At 40.0% G+C, this 14,185-nt stretch overlaps 1 protein-coding gene across 5 annotated transcripts; it reads left to right on the forward strand.

The window, feature by feature from the left end:
• Positions 1-2,303: 2,303 nt before the first annotated feature.
• LOC148018048 (uncharacterized) lies at positions 2,304-8,653 on the forward strand. Of its 5 annotated transcripts, none has more exons than XM_087661453.1 (11): positions 2,305-2,622; positions 3,812-3,880; positions 3,978-4,270; positions 4,383-4,519; positions 4,603-4,650; positions 4,726-4,779; positions 4,872-4,976; positions 5,062-5,268; positions 5,389-5,474; positions 5,793-7,558; positions 7,663-8,653. In XM_087661453.1, exons 2-11 carry the CDS (start codon positions 3,849-3,851, stop codon positions 7,788-7,790), a joined length of 2,856 nt encoding a protein of 951 aa, XP_087517579.1. In that variant the 5' UTR covers positions 2,305-2,622; positions 3,812-3,848; the 3' UTR covers positions 7,791-8,653. The 5 variants fall into 5 exon arrangements, with proteins under 5 accessions (XP_087517578.1, XP_087517579.1, XP_087517581.1 ...); XM_087661455.1 differs by having other exon boundaries at positions 3,818-3,880; XM_087661452.1 differs by having other exon boundaries at positions 2,304-2,622; positions 3,812-4,270; positions 4,741-4,779.
• The last annotated feature ends 5,532 nt before the right edge of the window (positions 8,654-14,185 follow it).

Below are 14,185 nucleotides of genomic sequence, written 5' to 3' on the forward strand. Positions count from 1 at the left end.
TTGTCATTGTAGGCATATTGTAAAATATATTCCCCCCCCCCCCCCCAGCAATATTTGTTTATATATATTGAATTTTTTTAATAGTCCAAGCATGCTCTAAGCCTCACATAATGCTATGTTGTGCAACACTACACTAATGATATAGATGCTCACGATAATAAAAGGAATAACATAGAGGAGAATTGATATAATGGTATATGAGAAACCAAGAAACAATGAATAATGTTATGGAGAAGTACACAAGGCTAAGGGTAGGTGTTGTTGCAAAGAGAGTGAGGGGTTGAGTTTTAAAGAGGAGATAGAGAAGGCATTGTAGAAGAGAAGGTGTTAAATAAAGGGGGAGTATTATAGGGGAGGAGACAATGATTGCAAAGGGTAGAAAATTTGTGCAAAGGTGTTGCAATTGCAAGAGGAAAGAAGAGACTTAGAGTGAAGGAAGGGGTTGTTTTGGCCTCTTGATAAGGTAAAGGAGAAAATGCAAAATATTATTGTACATACTGCATGAGCAGACGATGCTACTCAACATCAAATACATGAAGCCTATATGAGAGGAAAAGCAAACTTTGTGAGGCTAGAATTGACAATAATTTATTCGTGTTTGAGAGTTGAAGAGACTACTGGTTGGTAGGAGAAAAAGTTTGTGTTTTGAAAGCCAGGTGAAGCTATGGGTGTGGAGTTATTGAGACTCCCATGTAGGTGTTTCCTTGATGAGTATATGTTCAAGGCCTCTTTATTTGATCTTAGAGTATGTAGCTTGTGTCTTTTAGAATGTTGATGTTGCTCATATGTGAGCCATGGATGGGTAGTTATGTATTTGTCAATGAAGACTATGAGTATGAGGGTGCAATAATGTCCTCAAAGAAGAGTGTGCTCGTCTTCTCAATTCTCAATTTCATGTCAACTCCATTGAGATACCCACATGGTGCTGTTTGTGCCAAGTTCCTAAAAGAGTAGCTTGTAAATGTGAACTCACCCCTATGCATAGGTTGTATTAGGTCATGGTCAATAAAAGACATTGATGTTCTTACCCTATTCTTGAGCTACAAGAGGCCTATTTGATTTTGTATCATCTTATTGCTTGTACAATCACACCAATTACTTCTCATATCTATTGTTGAGGTGTCTCTATTGTGTCGCATAGTTTCTTAGGTTCGTTCTTTATAGATAATCACAAGCATAGCTCTCCACACTTTGATCATATGGCCTTTCCACACCCACTAAGAGGCTATGGGGTATTGCTTATTTTAGCTCCTTTGACCCTTTCTAAAAGTTCCCTCTTTTAACTTGTAGGTAGGCTTGCCTCTATGGTTGATTAGGCATTTCATGCTTGTGGGGTCAATCGAGCTTTTCCTCTTAAAGCACTTTACCGAGCCACTAAGGTTAAATTTCTAAATGATGTATTGTTCAAACATGATCTCATTAGTCTTATTGGAGAGCACTTTCTTAGAGTAATGCAACATCACCTTTTTAGTTATGTCCATTGGCAAGAGCATCATGCACCAAAGCTAGAATTTGGTTTCAATGCTTTTGTGATTGTGAGGATTGCTATATTTGGTGATAAAGTCGAGCTTGATGAGGAAACTCTAAAGTTGTGGAATATAGTTAGGGCTATGCTCAATAAAAGTATTTGGGTTGTGAGAAATAAGGTGGTGATGTAGAAGGTAATGAGAGAATTTATGGAATTATGCTTCAAGAAGTTAGTTTTTGATATCTTTGTCGTTTGTAAAGCTAGTTGGTATTTAAGGTAGCCTCAAACTCCTAGGCTCCTAGGGCAAAGTGATTAATCATAACTTGATACATATTTTCTTGGCGTAAATGTCTTTATTTATTTAATACAAATACATGTGAAATTACAAAAAAGAAGATTATAGCTTTTCCACCGGTACCTTGTAGTTCCACATACCTCACAGTAGATTCATAATCAATTGTGTAGGTTGAATGCCCTTGTTCTTCGATGTAGGGGGAGGAGAACTGGACATTTTCATCAATTTAGGAGTTTGTTTCAAACACACAACATGGAAGCTCTTTGGGGCTTTCTTGAGGAACACCACAAATAAAAAGAAAACACTATCTAGCACTAGGGTAACTAGGGAGTCATGGATCCACGGGTGGTGACGCAATTCTCCTGTCAAATAAATGACATGGAATTCATGCATGTGAACTCACATTAGGCCACACCAATTAGAGAAGTGTTTAAGCCGTGGAATATACGTGTCAGACAGCTATTGGACGAAAGGAAAGTTGGAGCAAGGCAGTGCCTAGGCTACCTGGAGCTCTGCTGCCTTGCCATCTTTTGTTGGGTCCTTTTTTGCCTCTCTCTTTGCTTATAATTTTTATTTTATTAGTTTTCGCAGAATTTCCCCCTTTTTACCCCGCCCTTTCTATTTTGTTGCTTTGGCTATGGCGGTTGGAGCTCGCAGTTAGGGTTTCTGTGCTCTCTCCTTGGTCCCCGCGCCATCTCCTCCATTGACTCCATCGTCGGCTCTGCAAGGTCGCCTCCCCTGGACTGTCGCTCCTGTGCCTGTGACGCCGTCGGGTGCCTCGCCCGTATCGCCTCCGCACCGTTCAGGAAGCTCGGCCTTCGATCACCGTATCGTTTTTGCCCGGGCCTCGTCTGTGCAGGTTCGCTTTCGTCACGCGCAGCATTCGCCTTGATGTGAGTCTTAACGTTCGCATTTGCGTTCGTCTTTGGTTCGTGTCGAATGGATCTGTGTATCAGGCTCTCCGGCGCGTCCTGTCCACGAGTCCTCTCTGACTCCGTGAATCTTATGAGCCTCGGAAATAGATCTTGGCATGCACGACCTCATTTGGCTTCACCGGAACACTGTTCTCCTGCCTAAATATGCCCCCTGAAAATGCGATCATCTCATCTAGTCAGCTGGCATTAACCTAGAGATTTTTTGATCATCTATCAGCATGCATCGCAGCATATGGTCTTGTTGAGACGACAGAAGCTCTACGACAGACAAACTGCCATATAATCGCTTGAAGGAAAAAACACAGGATAATGAAACGATCTTGCATCTAGTTTGAGTGCCAAGTCGCACATTTCTTTTGGGGCCATATGGTACCTTAGTAGCAAGTATTCAATGTACCTGTAATGTCGTCAAGGAGCATAAATCTCAACTCAACAGGAGTGATGTGCTGCTTCTTAGGGTTTAACTTGGAAAGATAGATTTTGTTGCTGGTCAGGTTTTCCATCTAAGTGCTTGTCCCGTTCTGTAGTGCAAAGACTATTTGAACGCAAATATCAGTTAGCGAAGGCCCTTGCCTCACACTAGACAGTGAACCAGAAAATAGCCGAGATTTTCTGCATCCCAGGGGAAGGTCTGCCATTCTTGTCCTTATGTTTCGTTTAGGATTTATGTTATGTTGGAAAGCACCTTCTTCTGCTATGCAACTCGGTCCTATTTTCCATCTCTTATTTCCTTCGTGCCCAGCAGTTGATTTATGCTAGCAAGTGGTCAGCTGTTGCTTCAGGGTTACTCCAGCGTTTCAAGCTGGCACATGCTCAAATCAGCACCCATGTTTTAGTGTTCTTTTGTTTTGAGCTCAACTGATGCTTCTTGTTGGGCCAATGACTAGATATATCCATTCTTATCTACCGATGGGCTCAATATTCAAGTTTCTTTTACTATCTTAAAATTGCTATTTGGTATTGGGTCCGTAGTCTGGATATTCGCGCTACAATATATCACATGCCTTGTATCCTTCTCTAAAACGTTCATTTGATAATTGTTTGCTAGACTATTGGCCTTTTGTTTGGTATTGTGTTCTCTGGTTATCAAGGTTCATAGGTTCTATCTGACAGCTGCAGGGAACTGGATGAATACAAGAGGTAGAGAGTGATGCCAGCTTGCTGTCAGGCATTAAGCCCAAGGTATTACTCATGTTGAGATGAAGGCGAAAGAACAACAAGAAGCTTTGGACAACTTGATCAAGCAAACTTTAATCACCGATTCTTTGTATTCATTTAGTAAAGCCAGGGAGAGTTCTGTTCAGTGGATTCATTGGCTGGATATAATTGATCAGCAAAACACAAACAAAGGTTTACAAAGCTCAAAGCTTGAATTGGGGTTGGATGCTAAGGATTGCATGCAGCAGGAGCTGCCTGGATCTGACATTGTGAACGGAGAAGGCCCTCCTACCAAGGAATTTGGCTTGAAAGGTGGAAACATGTATGGGAGAGGGCTTCAGGCTTCTGCAGACAAATTTCATCCTTTAAAATTTCCAGAAGCCATGGTTGCATTTGCTCAAGCAGCAGCAAAGGGTATGTTACATAATCAGCTGATGTGCAGATTATATTTCATGTAAATGTTTTATTCATCATATTTTATGTGAGGAAGTATCTGCACTCAGCAACTCCAGTGTGTTCTGTGCAGATCTACCAGGCTGGCCTTTGATGTCAAATAAGGTGCAAATGCACAAGTGTGAGAAATGTTCACAAGAGTTTTGCTCCCCTCTCAATCTGCGTAGGCACATGCGGACAACACATCGCCGTCCATTGAATGCTGACAAGGTTATTGACCCCACCTTGGTTGGTCATTTCCCATACTTTTCTAAGACGTGTCTTACCTGTTTTATGCTGGCCGATTGGTGCAGGAGGACACGAGGAAAAAGAAGGAGCAAGTCGGAGCATATTGGGATAAGGTAAAATGCACCATCTCACTGTCCTCCAGCTTTTTTGTAGTGTCTATCTCTCTGATCCTTGTGGGCGTCTGGCAGCTCTCTTCTGAACAGGCTGGTGAAATCATCTCGTTTAAGAACATATCTCTGGCGGTAGTACTTCTTTTGTTTTCCTTGCATTTCTATTATTTTACATAGATGTCTCTTAGTATGAGCTAATCAATATTGAAGTTACATGTTTCCAGGACCTCTCAGCGGCTTCCATTGTTCGAGCCCTTTCAAGTCACCTACAGCAGCCAAGCTTGCTGTGCTTGCCTCAGTCGTACATTAAAGTAGCAACAACCTTGCTGGTAAGTGGGGTCTGACTTGTTCAAGATAACCAAAACTGTCCTCTTTGAACTTGAGACTCGAGGTTTCTGGTTTGTATGCCTGCAGGATATTGTACAGAACAAGCCTTCTAAGGTTCCATTGCAGTCAGAGGAGCTATTCAGCATTCTTGATGATGCAAGTGAAAAGAACCTTTTTTGTGGTGTGACTTCTACTTCGATGCAGCGCTGTATTTTCGATAGTGAGCCTGGACGTGTTGGATTGGAGACTAAAAATCTTGTTGCTGCCTTGGGTTTTCTTGTGGAGCTTAGGCTGGTGAGTCTGCGTGCCTCAGAACAGGCAGTGTTTTATGGTTTAGTAATGAGTTTGAGTGTATGGTTGCAAGAGGATATTGAGCTGGTCAATGACTAGTGGCTTTTTGTTAATGGTCCTTAGGTGAAAGCCTGGATGGATGACAAGGATATGGAGGCATTGCGCTGTCAGAAGGCTCTGGTGGAAGAGGAAGAAGCTGCCCAGAAAAAGTATTGTGTTACTGTTCTCTCTCTTTTTAATCTGGCTTCAAGATATTTATTCGTCATTGTTATTTGTGCATTGATAGTTTGCCTTGTAATTTTATCTTGTTATAAAATATACTACATAATCTTATATTTGTTCGCTTTCTTGAAAGTTAAGCCTGTAACACAGCTTGCTTTTTTTCAATAATTGTTTGGTGGTAATGGGAATGCATAGTGTAGGTTGTTGAATGGTTCCAATTGAATGCATGCTTTAGGCAGTCCATTAGTTGCAAGATGGTGGATTGTATTCTGGATGGCTGATTATTTGTTGTTTTCTTGATCCAGGCGAGCGAAGCTTCAAGAAAGAAAACGACAAAAGAAGATGAGGCAAAAGGAACTAAAGGATAAGGACCGGAAGTCCACTGAATCATCTAGTCTACAGACACTGAAGTTTGATTCACTTTCTGGTGAAAATGGCAAAGGGGAAGGTGTGACGGATGATTCTCCAACTGCTACTCAGTCGAGTCCTTCATCCAGTGTTTACTCTGGCCAAGAGACAAATCTCCGAGAGACGTCTGAAGTTGATGCATATGAACTCGAGGGTGGTAGCAATGGTAATGTTCATTGTGAACATCCTGTTGAGCAATATATTAATCATGAGAGTCATGGCCAAGATGATTCATCATATATGGAATTACCTGCAGCAGATGATGATGATTCTGCCGCTAGGTATTCCAACCATGATGACTGTCAAGATATGGCCGATTTTACAGATCAAAGAGGGGAGGATGGGAAGAACCCTGCATGTTTTAGACCCACGGGAAATGACCGGAAGTTTGCAGGGGGGTGGGGTTGGAGAGAGAGACGGCTGAATGATCATGAGTTCATTAGCTACCAGAAACAGCCCTACTACACCTATGGCAGGAGGCCTCATGATTATTCATACGGAGGCCAAAGAAATCCGAGGAGGACACACAATATGGTTTCAGTCACTGCTGCTGACTCATCAGGTGGCTCTACTCTTCAGCGGATTCCTACTTCACGTTATGGTCAGTTCCGGGAGAGATACTCAGGTCTGAAGAGACCTCCCAATGCAGGGCCTAGTCATGCAGTGTGGGCGAGGAAAGCATCACAAACTCCCCTATCAGAATCACAACCTGATGGAAAAGGTGCAACTGCAGTTGAGCCAGTGAACGGGTTAGAGTTTTCGAAAGGGAGTGAAGACATCCCAGCTGTCAGCCCAGAAAAGCAGGGAGGTTTAAGCCAGGATTCCTCTCTCTCTTTTGATTCTGCTACATCTTACTCTTCTGTAAGTGTATCTGCAAGGATCGGGGTCGAAGAGCAAACAAATTCAGAAAGTACAGGCCCCTCAGGAAATACGCCTGCACAAGCCATCTGTGACTCTCCCTCAGACACAGAAGAAGCAGCAGGTTTAGTTGGAAATGGCCTTTCAAGTGGTGCTCTTGTTGTAGGATCAGTGACAATTCCACTTAATAGTACATGGCCCATCATGAAAACAAGAAATATGCCAGAAGTTGATTTACAAAGGGAGAACAAACTATTGGTTAATGGTCCCACAGCAAGGGAGAAAGAATCACCTCCATGTTTAGAGGCTGCATTGCAAGGAGCTTCTTCTCTTGACACCTCTAGCGAGTTATCTACTAGCCCTAAAGAGGTAATAGAGCAAGGTGGAAGTCATGGTGGCTTGATCCAATCAAATCCATTGGTTGAGAGAACAGTGAAACAGAGCCACTGGTCAAATAATTCAAGCAAGCCTGGAATCACCAAAGTATGGCGTCCTGTCACTCCAGGGGAACGTCATGATACTTCTGTTGGTTCTACTGGATCATCAGGTCAGGATACTTCTCCTATTGGCTTCACTGGATCTGGTGAGGAAACCAGGTCAAATCCTGTCGGAGGTGATGGTGCCTTTCAGCAGCAACTTGCAAGTAGATTTGTGGAAGTTGATACTCTGTCACACAGGGACAACTTCGATGGTACTGATTTGTGTGGTGAAGGGGGTTGTGACATGATCCTAGAGGCTTCGTATGTAGGAGGCCCAACGTCAAGATGTTACTTATTTGCTGATATTGCAAATTTTCTTGCTCAACGTAAGCTATGTTTAGTTTGTACTAAAGTTTTGATTCTTATATGTGACATAAATTACAATGCATAGACCAAAGGTGATTTTGATGAGGTCTTTTTCTGCTAACAGGTTGGGTTGATGCCATCTCATCTTCTGATTCAGTAGTGGTGGCAGTACATTTGGGTGAAAGTGAACATCTCCCAAGATTGTCTGCAAGATCTGGGAATGCTAGTCCAGAGAATCTGCAGCAGGGCTGATTACATCTGGGTTTGTCATGGTAGACGACAACCTTCGCACGAGAATGTTGAGGTTTTGAAACTTCATTTCGTGTTGAACATGGTTCCAGAAAGCTGGAAATTTTCAGAGCCGGTTCCGTGTGATGATAACAGCAGTGTGCTGTTTGCTTAAGTTTCATGGCCAAAGACAACCTTCCAAGGTCAAGTAGAAAAGAAAGATGGCTTGGTAAATTTGTGACCGGCACTTTGGCACACATCTGGATGAAAGATGTGAATCTACTCAAGCAGACCTAAATCTGTGGAGACATGCGATTGTCTGTAAGATAGAAGAGTGCAGTATTTCTGCAGATCTTTACTTTTTGAGTCACGGAGGTTACATGATGGGATTCAAGACTTGCTTCTCACAAACACCATTTTAGACTATTATTTGATTGAAAATATCCTCTGGTCTTAAATGCCTTGGTGTGCTACAAAAGCTGCCATGTTGACCAGATCTTATTGCTGCGGATATAGGACGCTCTGTTAAAACATAACATTTTTTGGAGAGGTGGGCAACCAAGATTATTGGGGGGGCGCGTGGGGTGGGGAGAGGGAGGGAACTGTACTGCATCGTGCTTAACAGCTTTGGTGGCTTGTAAATACGAGGGAAAATGTACCCTTGGTTTGGGTCCCTCAATACTTGTTTGAAAGCAGTGTCCAAATGTGATTCAGATTTTGTCGATTTTGGCCATTCTCCTAAGAAAGTCTAGTATTTTGAGCAGTCACCATATATCACAGCAACTCATTGATATGTATTGTAGAATATTTCTTTCTGCAAACTATTAATGTTTTTTGAGGAGGTTCCATTGTGTAGTAGAGAGACCCTGGGCTGCTGGCTTCTCTAAGGAAAAGTTGTGAATGTATTGTTTACAACGCAGATATTTTGTCACTCCTCTGGCCTGGTTCAAGGTAAAAGAATAGCATGTTCACTATTTAGATTAAAAAGTTGAATAGACTTTAAACATTCTGAATTATGAGCCAGGTATTTTCAGCCAAATGAATGTCTAGTTTGTTAATCTGATGCATGTCGTTGCTTTGATAAAAATGGGAAATCGTTTCATACTTATTGGGCTACAATTGCTCTATTTTGCAGTCTCTTTTAATTACCTCTAGGTACAATAGTTCTTGATACCAAAGCACAATTATGACCTTGTACTGAATCAGAGTGATAATACCTTTCTAATATACCTCAAAATGTAGCAGGTGTCCACTTTTTATTTACTCTTGACGTTAAATTGGGCCTACTCTTCATTGTTACTGATATGGTCTTAAAGCACGGTTCCTTAATCAAATGTTTAACTCTTTTCCATGTTCTACCCGTATAAAATCTCTTTTTCATCCATTTCAGGTACATAATTTTTTTGACTTGTAAAAACTTATCGGTTAAATCAAAAGATACTCCACTTCTAGAGTCATAACTAGAGGCATCATTGCATTGCTTTCCATCAAAGCCTTATGTAGTCTTCGGATATATTATGCTATGTCACAAATGTTAGCCTATTGAAGCTTGTGATATCACAAAAACCATGTATACTCACAATTCTGAAGTAGTTTGTAATGCCCATTAAGCTGCAAAGATTTGAACTGGCCACTTTGAAGTGGGGGCTCTAATTGTATGCATTAAACATGCTTCTAGTTGCTACTTCCAAGATTCTCCTTGAATAGATGAGGTTCAATTTGTATATTCCTCATGAAATATCTCTTCAAAAAGACGATGCCAATGATTGATAAACAAGGTATGTTTCAATTAAGCTAAGTGCATGTCAATTCTATTGTTGACTCAAATTACCATTGGCTTTTGTTTTTAGTGTATATTATAGGTGTAATGCTTTGTTGTACTCCCTTTTATTTCATAGCTTTTGAATTGTGACCATGGGATATTTATTTTGTAAAGCCACTTTGAAAATTAGATATGCATTCTGTTCTCAAATTTAAGGAGCATGTTATTCTAGATGTGCAAATCTTGAATGACTTCCTTTTCAAAGGGAAGGCATGATTTTGAAACATCTAGTGTATCCTAGTTTTTTGTTCTAACCCTCACACAAACCTGGGATGAAGAGGGAGGCCTTCCTTGCAACTTCAAATAAGAGAATATGATCTCGAAGGACTCGCTTGCCACCATGCACAAGTGCGAGGCCAAGTGAGAGAAATAGTTGGTGATGAAGTTGGGTACCATTAATAGGAAGATTGAACGTGAAGTCAAGGAAATGACAACAAAAGTGCAAGAGGTGCAAAAGGGACTTTGGATTACCAAGTAGGGTATTAAATAAGCTACTTTGGATGTTGGAGTATTCTCTTTATCTAGGTCTCCATTTCTTGCCATCTCTCTCTTGGGTTGCCAACCATTTTGTGTGGTGTTGTCTAGTGTTGCTGTTTTCATATCTTGCTTTTTTCACTTCATATATTGTCCTACTTATAAATCCTGCATGAGAGGTTTTGGACTTCTTTTCTTTTTTCTCGTATCGTATCTCTAATCTTCTATACTACAATTGTAATAATTGCCTCATAGAATTTGAATAATTGATGCCACCTCCATGGTTAGTTGTCTTTTGAAAAGCACAGTGAGCTTGCTAATGAGATCGTTCCATGCCTTGAGTTGACCATGTTGCTAAACTTCATTGATCTGCAAAGTATGGACCATGTGCTTCTAGTATATGGTGCACAAGAAGAGAGATTAGAAACATAAACTAATTTGAAATGATGATATTTTTTTGTAATGGTGACAATACTGACCATGTAGTGTGTTATATTGTTTGTAGTTCATGTCTCCACCATGGACTTATGAAATTTAGCAACTGCCTTTTAAATGTATTGGCATCACCATTCCTAAACCTCAACTTTTGTAAGAGAGCTACTAATCTATCTAGGTGTATCCATACTTGTGCCTTTGCAATCCTCGTTCGTCTCCCATTGCTCCAATCTGGAACAGCAAGGTACAACTTTTTCCATGCTTCATACTTCTCTGGTTGTTTTACAAGTATATTGCCTTCCTCATCTCGAGGTGGAGATATAAACTTCCTAGCCTTGGATCCGCCAAAGCATGGTTTATAAGGGATATTTTCACTCTTTCCTGATTTTTTCTCGTCCTTTTTTATTTTTACTTGGCCCCCATGCAATTCAACTTCAAAGAGGACTTGTTCTACCTTCTTGCATGCAGCATCAACTTCTGACACAAGCTGCATCTTGTATGCAAAGCATATATATATTCATACACTAGCTTCTCAATTATTCTAACCAAACAATGTAATGTGCAAAAGTGAACCCTTGTTAGTGGTATTTCCAAAATAGGGTACCGGTTTGGATCCACTGGAACTAGTATTCCATTTCTCATGACTTTTTGATCACGTGTTGGAGCACCTTGTTGTCCTGCCTTGGCAAGCCATTCTTTCTTTCCATCTTTTCCTTTTTTCCTAGTTTGCATGTAGTATATGCATGAAAATTTTGCATTCGTTGCATTTAATAAACCAAACATACACTTCAATGTTTTTAAATCACTTGCAAGATGCCATTCAACTTGATAGTCCCCAAACCCCTCGATTGTAAAATTGCTCCATTATTTTGCTATTGAATTACAATGGGTATATTAGTGAAGTTAAAAAAAACTTTAAGTACTTCATGGTCCTCCTTTGGTGCTTCAAATGTTGCAAGCTATCATATTTCATTCTCTGACTGTACATTGAAGTATAAAGGATGGTTTTCATCGATATTGGGATCCAATGCTCGATTCATAAGTGTTATACTCTACATTCAAGTTTTTGCCCCTTAATAATCTCACTCTCATCAAGTTTGAGGACAAACTTAAGCTTGCCTCTACATTCTTTCATAGACATATTGTAGAACTTGACTATAGCAATGTGAACCCTACATATATCCAATACAAAGTTGTTGGATGCATTCAATACAAATCCAACTTCTTTGGAACCATACTTCAATATGTGTATTTTCCAGATGCGTTGGCTCACCAATTAGTTCTAAAAATTTCTCATTTAGTTGTTTTCGAGCCTTCTTCACGTGAAATGGTTTTGAAGAGGCATTACTCGCTTAGTTTTAAAGACTTGCTTAAATCTTGTATCCAATTGTTGATAGACCATACTATATGGCTTAGAACTCATTTCCACCTTGTCACGTAATCCCTGAGCATCTGTAGTAGTAAACAAGTTGCTCACATCCCTAAGATGTTCACTTGCAACACCATCTACAATGTCCCTGAATTTATGATTTTCCAATGCATTTTTGACAATATCCTTGCTTAGGACTTTGGAAATAGTATCATTCTTTGCATGTGAGAGAACATATTTCTCATTGTAGCAGATTGAGCATATATCCATCTATGATATTGTCCACTTCCTTTGGTTAAGAGAGAGATTGCTTGTAGCAGGGTAGAGAGTGTTGTAGATAGAGACTATTTGATTTCAACAAATGCTATCAAAACCACTCCTCAGATTGCTTGTAGTAGGATAGAGAGTATTGTAGATAGTACTGAGTGTTGCTTCAGAAGAATTCGTATGGAAGAAACCATATTTTGGAGGGAAGGAGAAGAGTATACAATTTCGGACAAAACTAGAGCTTTGAGAGGGAATGAAGAAATGCCTAGAAATAGGCATATACTTGACATCCAAAAATGATAAAAATTTACAAGGAAACTCTCGAGTCAAAAAGGTGTCTCTGGGTAAACAATAATCTTAAAATATGATGTGTACATCATTTTATATCATTTTTAAACTTCTGCCCTTTTAAGAAGCAAGAATGAGAATGATTCTAATATATTTTCATGTTGAAAAGTCATGAGGGCATTAAAGAGTGGTATATTAATGATTGGCTCCATTTTTACAGAAAATAGAATTGTATTTTTTTAGTTATGAGAATTTTGAGAAAAAGTGGCCTTATCCTATAGTTTGAGAATAAAATAATAGGTGAAATCTATTGAAAATACAAATACGAGATTTGCTTGATTGTAGAAGATCTCTTATTCTAATATTATTTTGGAATCTTTTTTTAGAGAGAGAGAGGTGAGAGAAACCCCTTAAGGGGCAAAAAAGAGAGTCCATATTTATCCTAATGTGAGGCTGAAAACGTAGTGTTGTCAGTATGTTCTTTGGACATGTATGATGTTATAGCATTGTTTACTCAACAGGAAGGATTATAATGGGTTGAAGCACTTGTGGAGACAAAGTATAAGACAGTTGACAAAAAGGTGAAACCAATTGCTTTGCCACTTTCACTAGAAAGTGAGGGTTTGCTTGAAAAAGTGTCAAGGCAGCCAAGCTTACGGGATCCTAAAGATATAGGTCATCAGTTTACATTTGAAACATTAGCCAACTGAAATAGGTTGTGTGGATCTAAATGTTGTCTCTTCTATGGTAATATTTTCTGTGCCACATGTACCACGAAACTTGAGTCCTATTCCAGTGCTTAAAGCTTACTTGCCAAAGCTAATGGATTTGCTAAATAAAAAGATTTACATGAAGATCTTGGAGCCCTTTTCAGCCTTGTACTCAAATCGTTGGTTTACTGTGCCCAAAAATAATGGGGCTTTGAGATTTATTCAAGACGTGCAACTGGTCAATAAAGTGATCATAAGAAATGTGGGTGATCTTTACTCGGGGTATAATCAGTTTCAGCTTGCAGTTGGAAGCAAGGATATCACAACCATGAAGACTCCCTTGGGGTTAGTACGGATGTGTACTCTCTCACAAGGTGCAATAAACTCAGTGGCACACATGACAAATGCTATGAATTGAGTACTCGGGGATTTTATACCACAATTGACAATGCCCTTCTTGGATGATGTTCTAATCAAAGGGTGTATAGTGGATGAAAAGAATGAAGAGATGGATGCTCATGGGTGCAAACAGTTTGTTGCAGACCATATTGTGGATTGTGAGAGGATTTTGATGCGTCTAGAAGAGGTGCATTTAACTCTTTCTAGAAAGTATGTCTTTGGAGTCGAAGAGGTTTTGATTATTAGGTATATGCGTGGGCCCTATGGACGAAGACTATCACCAATAAAAATAGATGGGATTGATGGAATGCAAGATGTATGTATGAATGTATCAGAGGTGTGTAGATTCTTGGGTGCATATGTGTTCTATTTGATATGGATTCCTCACTTTGCACATGTAGTTGATGCTATATATCAGCTTCTGAGGAAAGGTCAGAGATTTCATTGGGAAAGGAAGCATCAGAAAGCAATGAAGAAATTGAAGCAGCTCTTAAAATCTGCTCCTACATTGAGAAAGGCTGACTATTCACATGGAAAGCCTATCATTATTACTGTTGATACAAGCCCAATCGGGATTAGATGGGCAATTGGGCAAGATGATGAGGAAGGGCAAAGATATGCAATTCGCTTTGGTGCTAAGGTATCGATTGAACGA

Source organism: Lygodium microphyllum, chromosome 21, assembly GCF_053477565.2.
Source record: "Lygodium microphyllum isolate KBCC chromosome 21, Lygodium_microphyllum_v1.1.10, whole genome shotgun sequence".
In the NCBI taxonomy this organism is placed as follows: Eukaryota; Viridiplantae; Streptophyta; class Polypodiopsida; order Schizaeales; family Lygodiaceae; genus Lygodium; species Lygodium microphyllum.

What these genes read in the sequence shown, in the direction of transcription:
- LOC148018048 (XM_087661451.1), top strand. Translation starts at nt 3,898, where the DNA reads ATGAAGGCGAAAGAACAACAAGAAGCTTTGGACAACTTGATCAAGCAA. An exon ending in TCGGAGCATATTGGGATAAG is followed by an intron (nt 4,651 to 4,725) that starts GTAAAATGCACC and finishes GGCGTCTGGCAG; the next exon opens with CTCTCTTCTGAACAGGCTGG. An exon ending in TGCAAATTTTCTTGCTCAAC is followed by an intron (nt 7,559 to 7,662) that starts GTAAGCTATGTT and finishes TTCTGCTAACAG; the next exon opens with GTTGGGTTGATGCCATCTCA.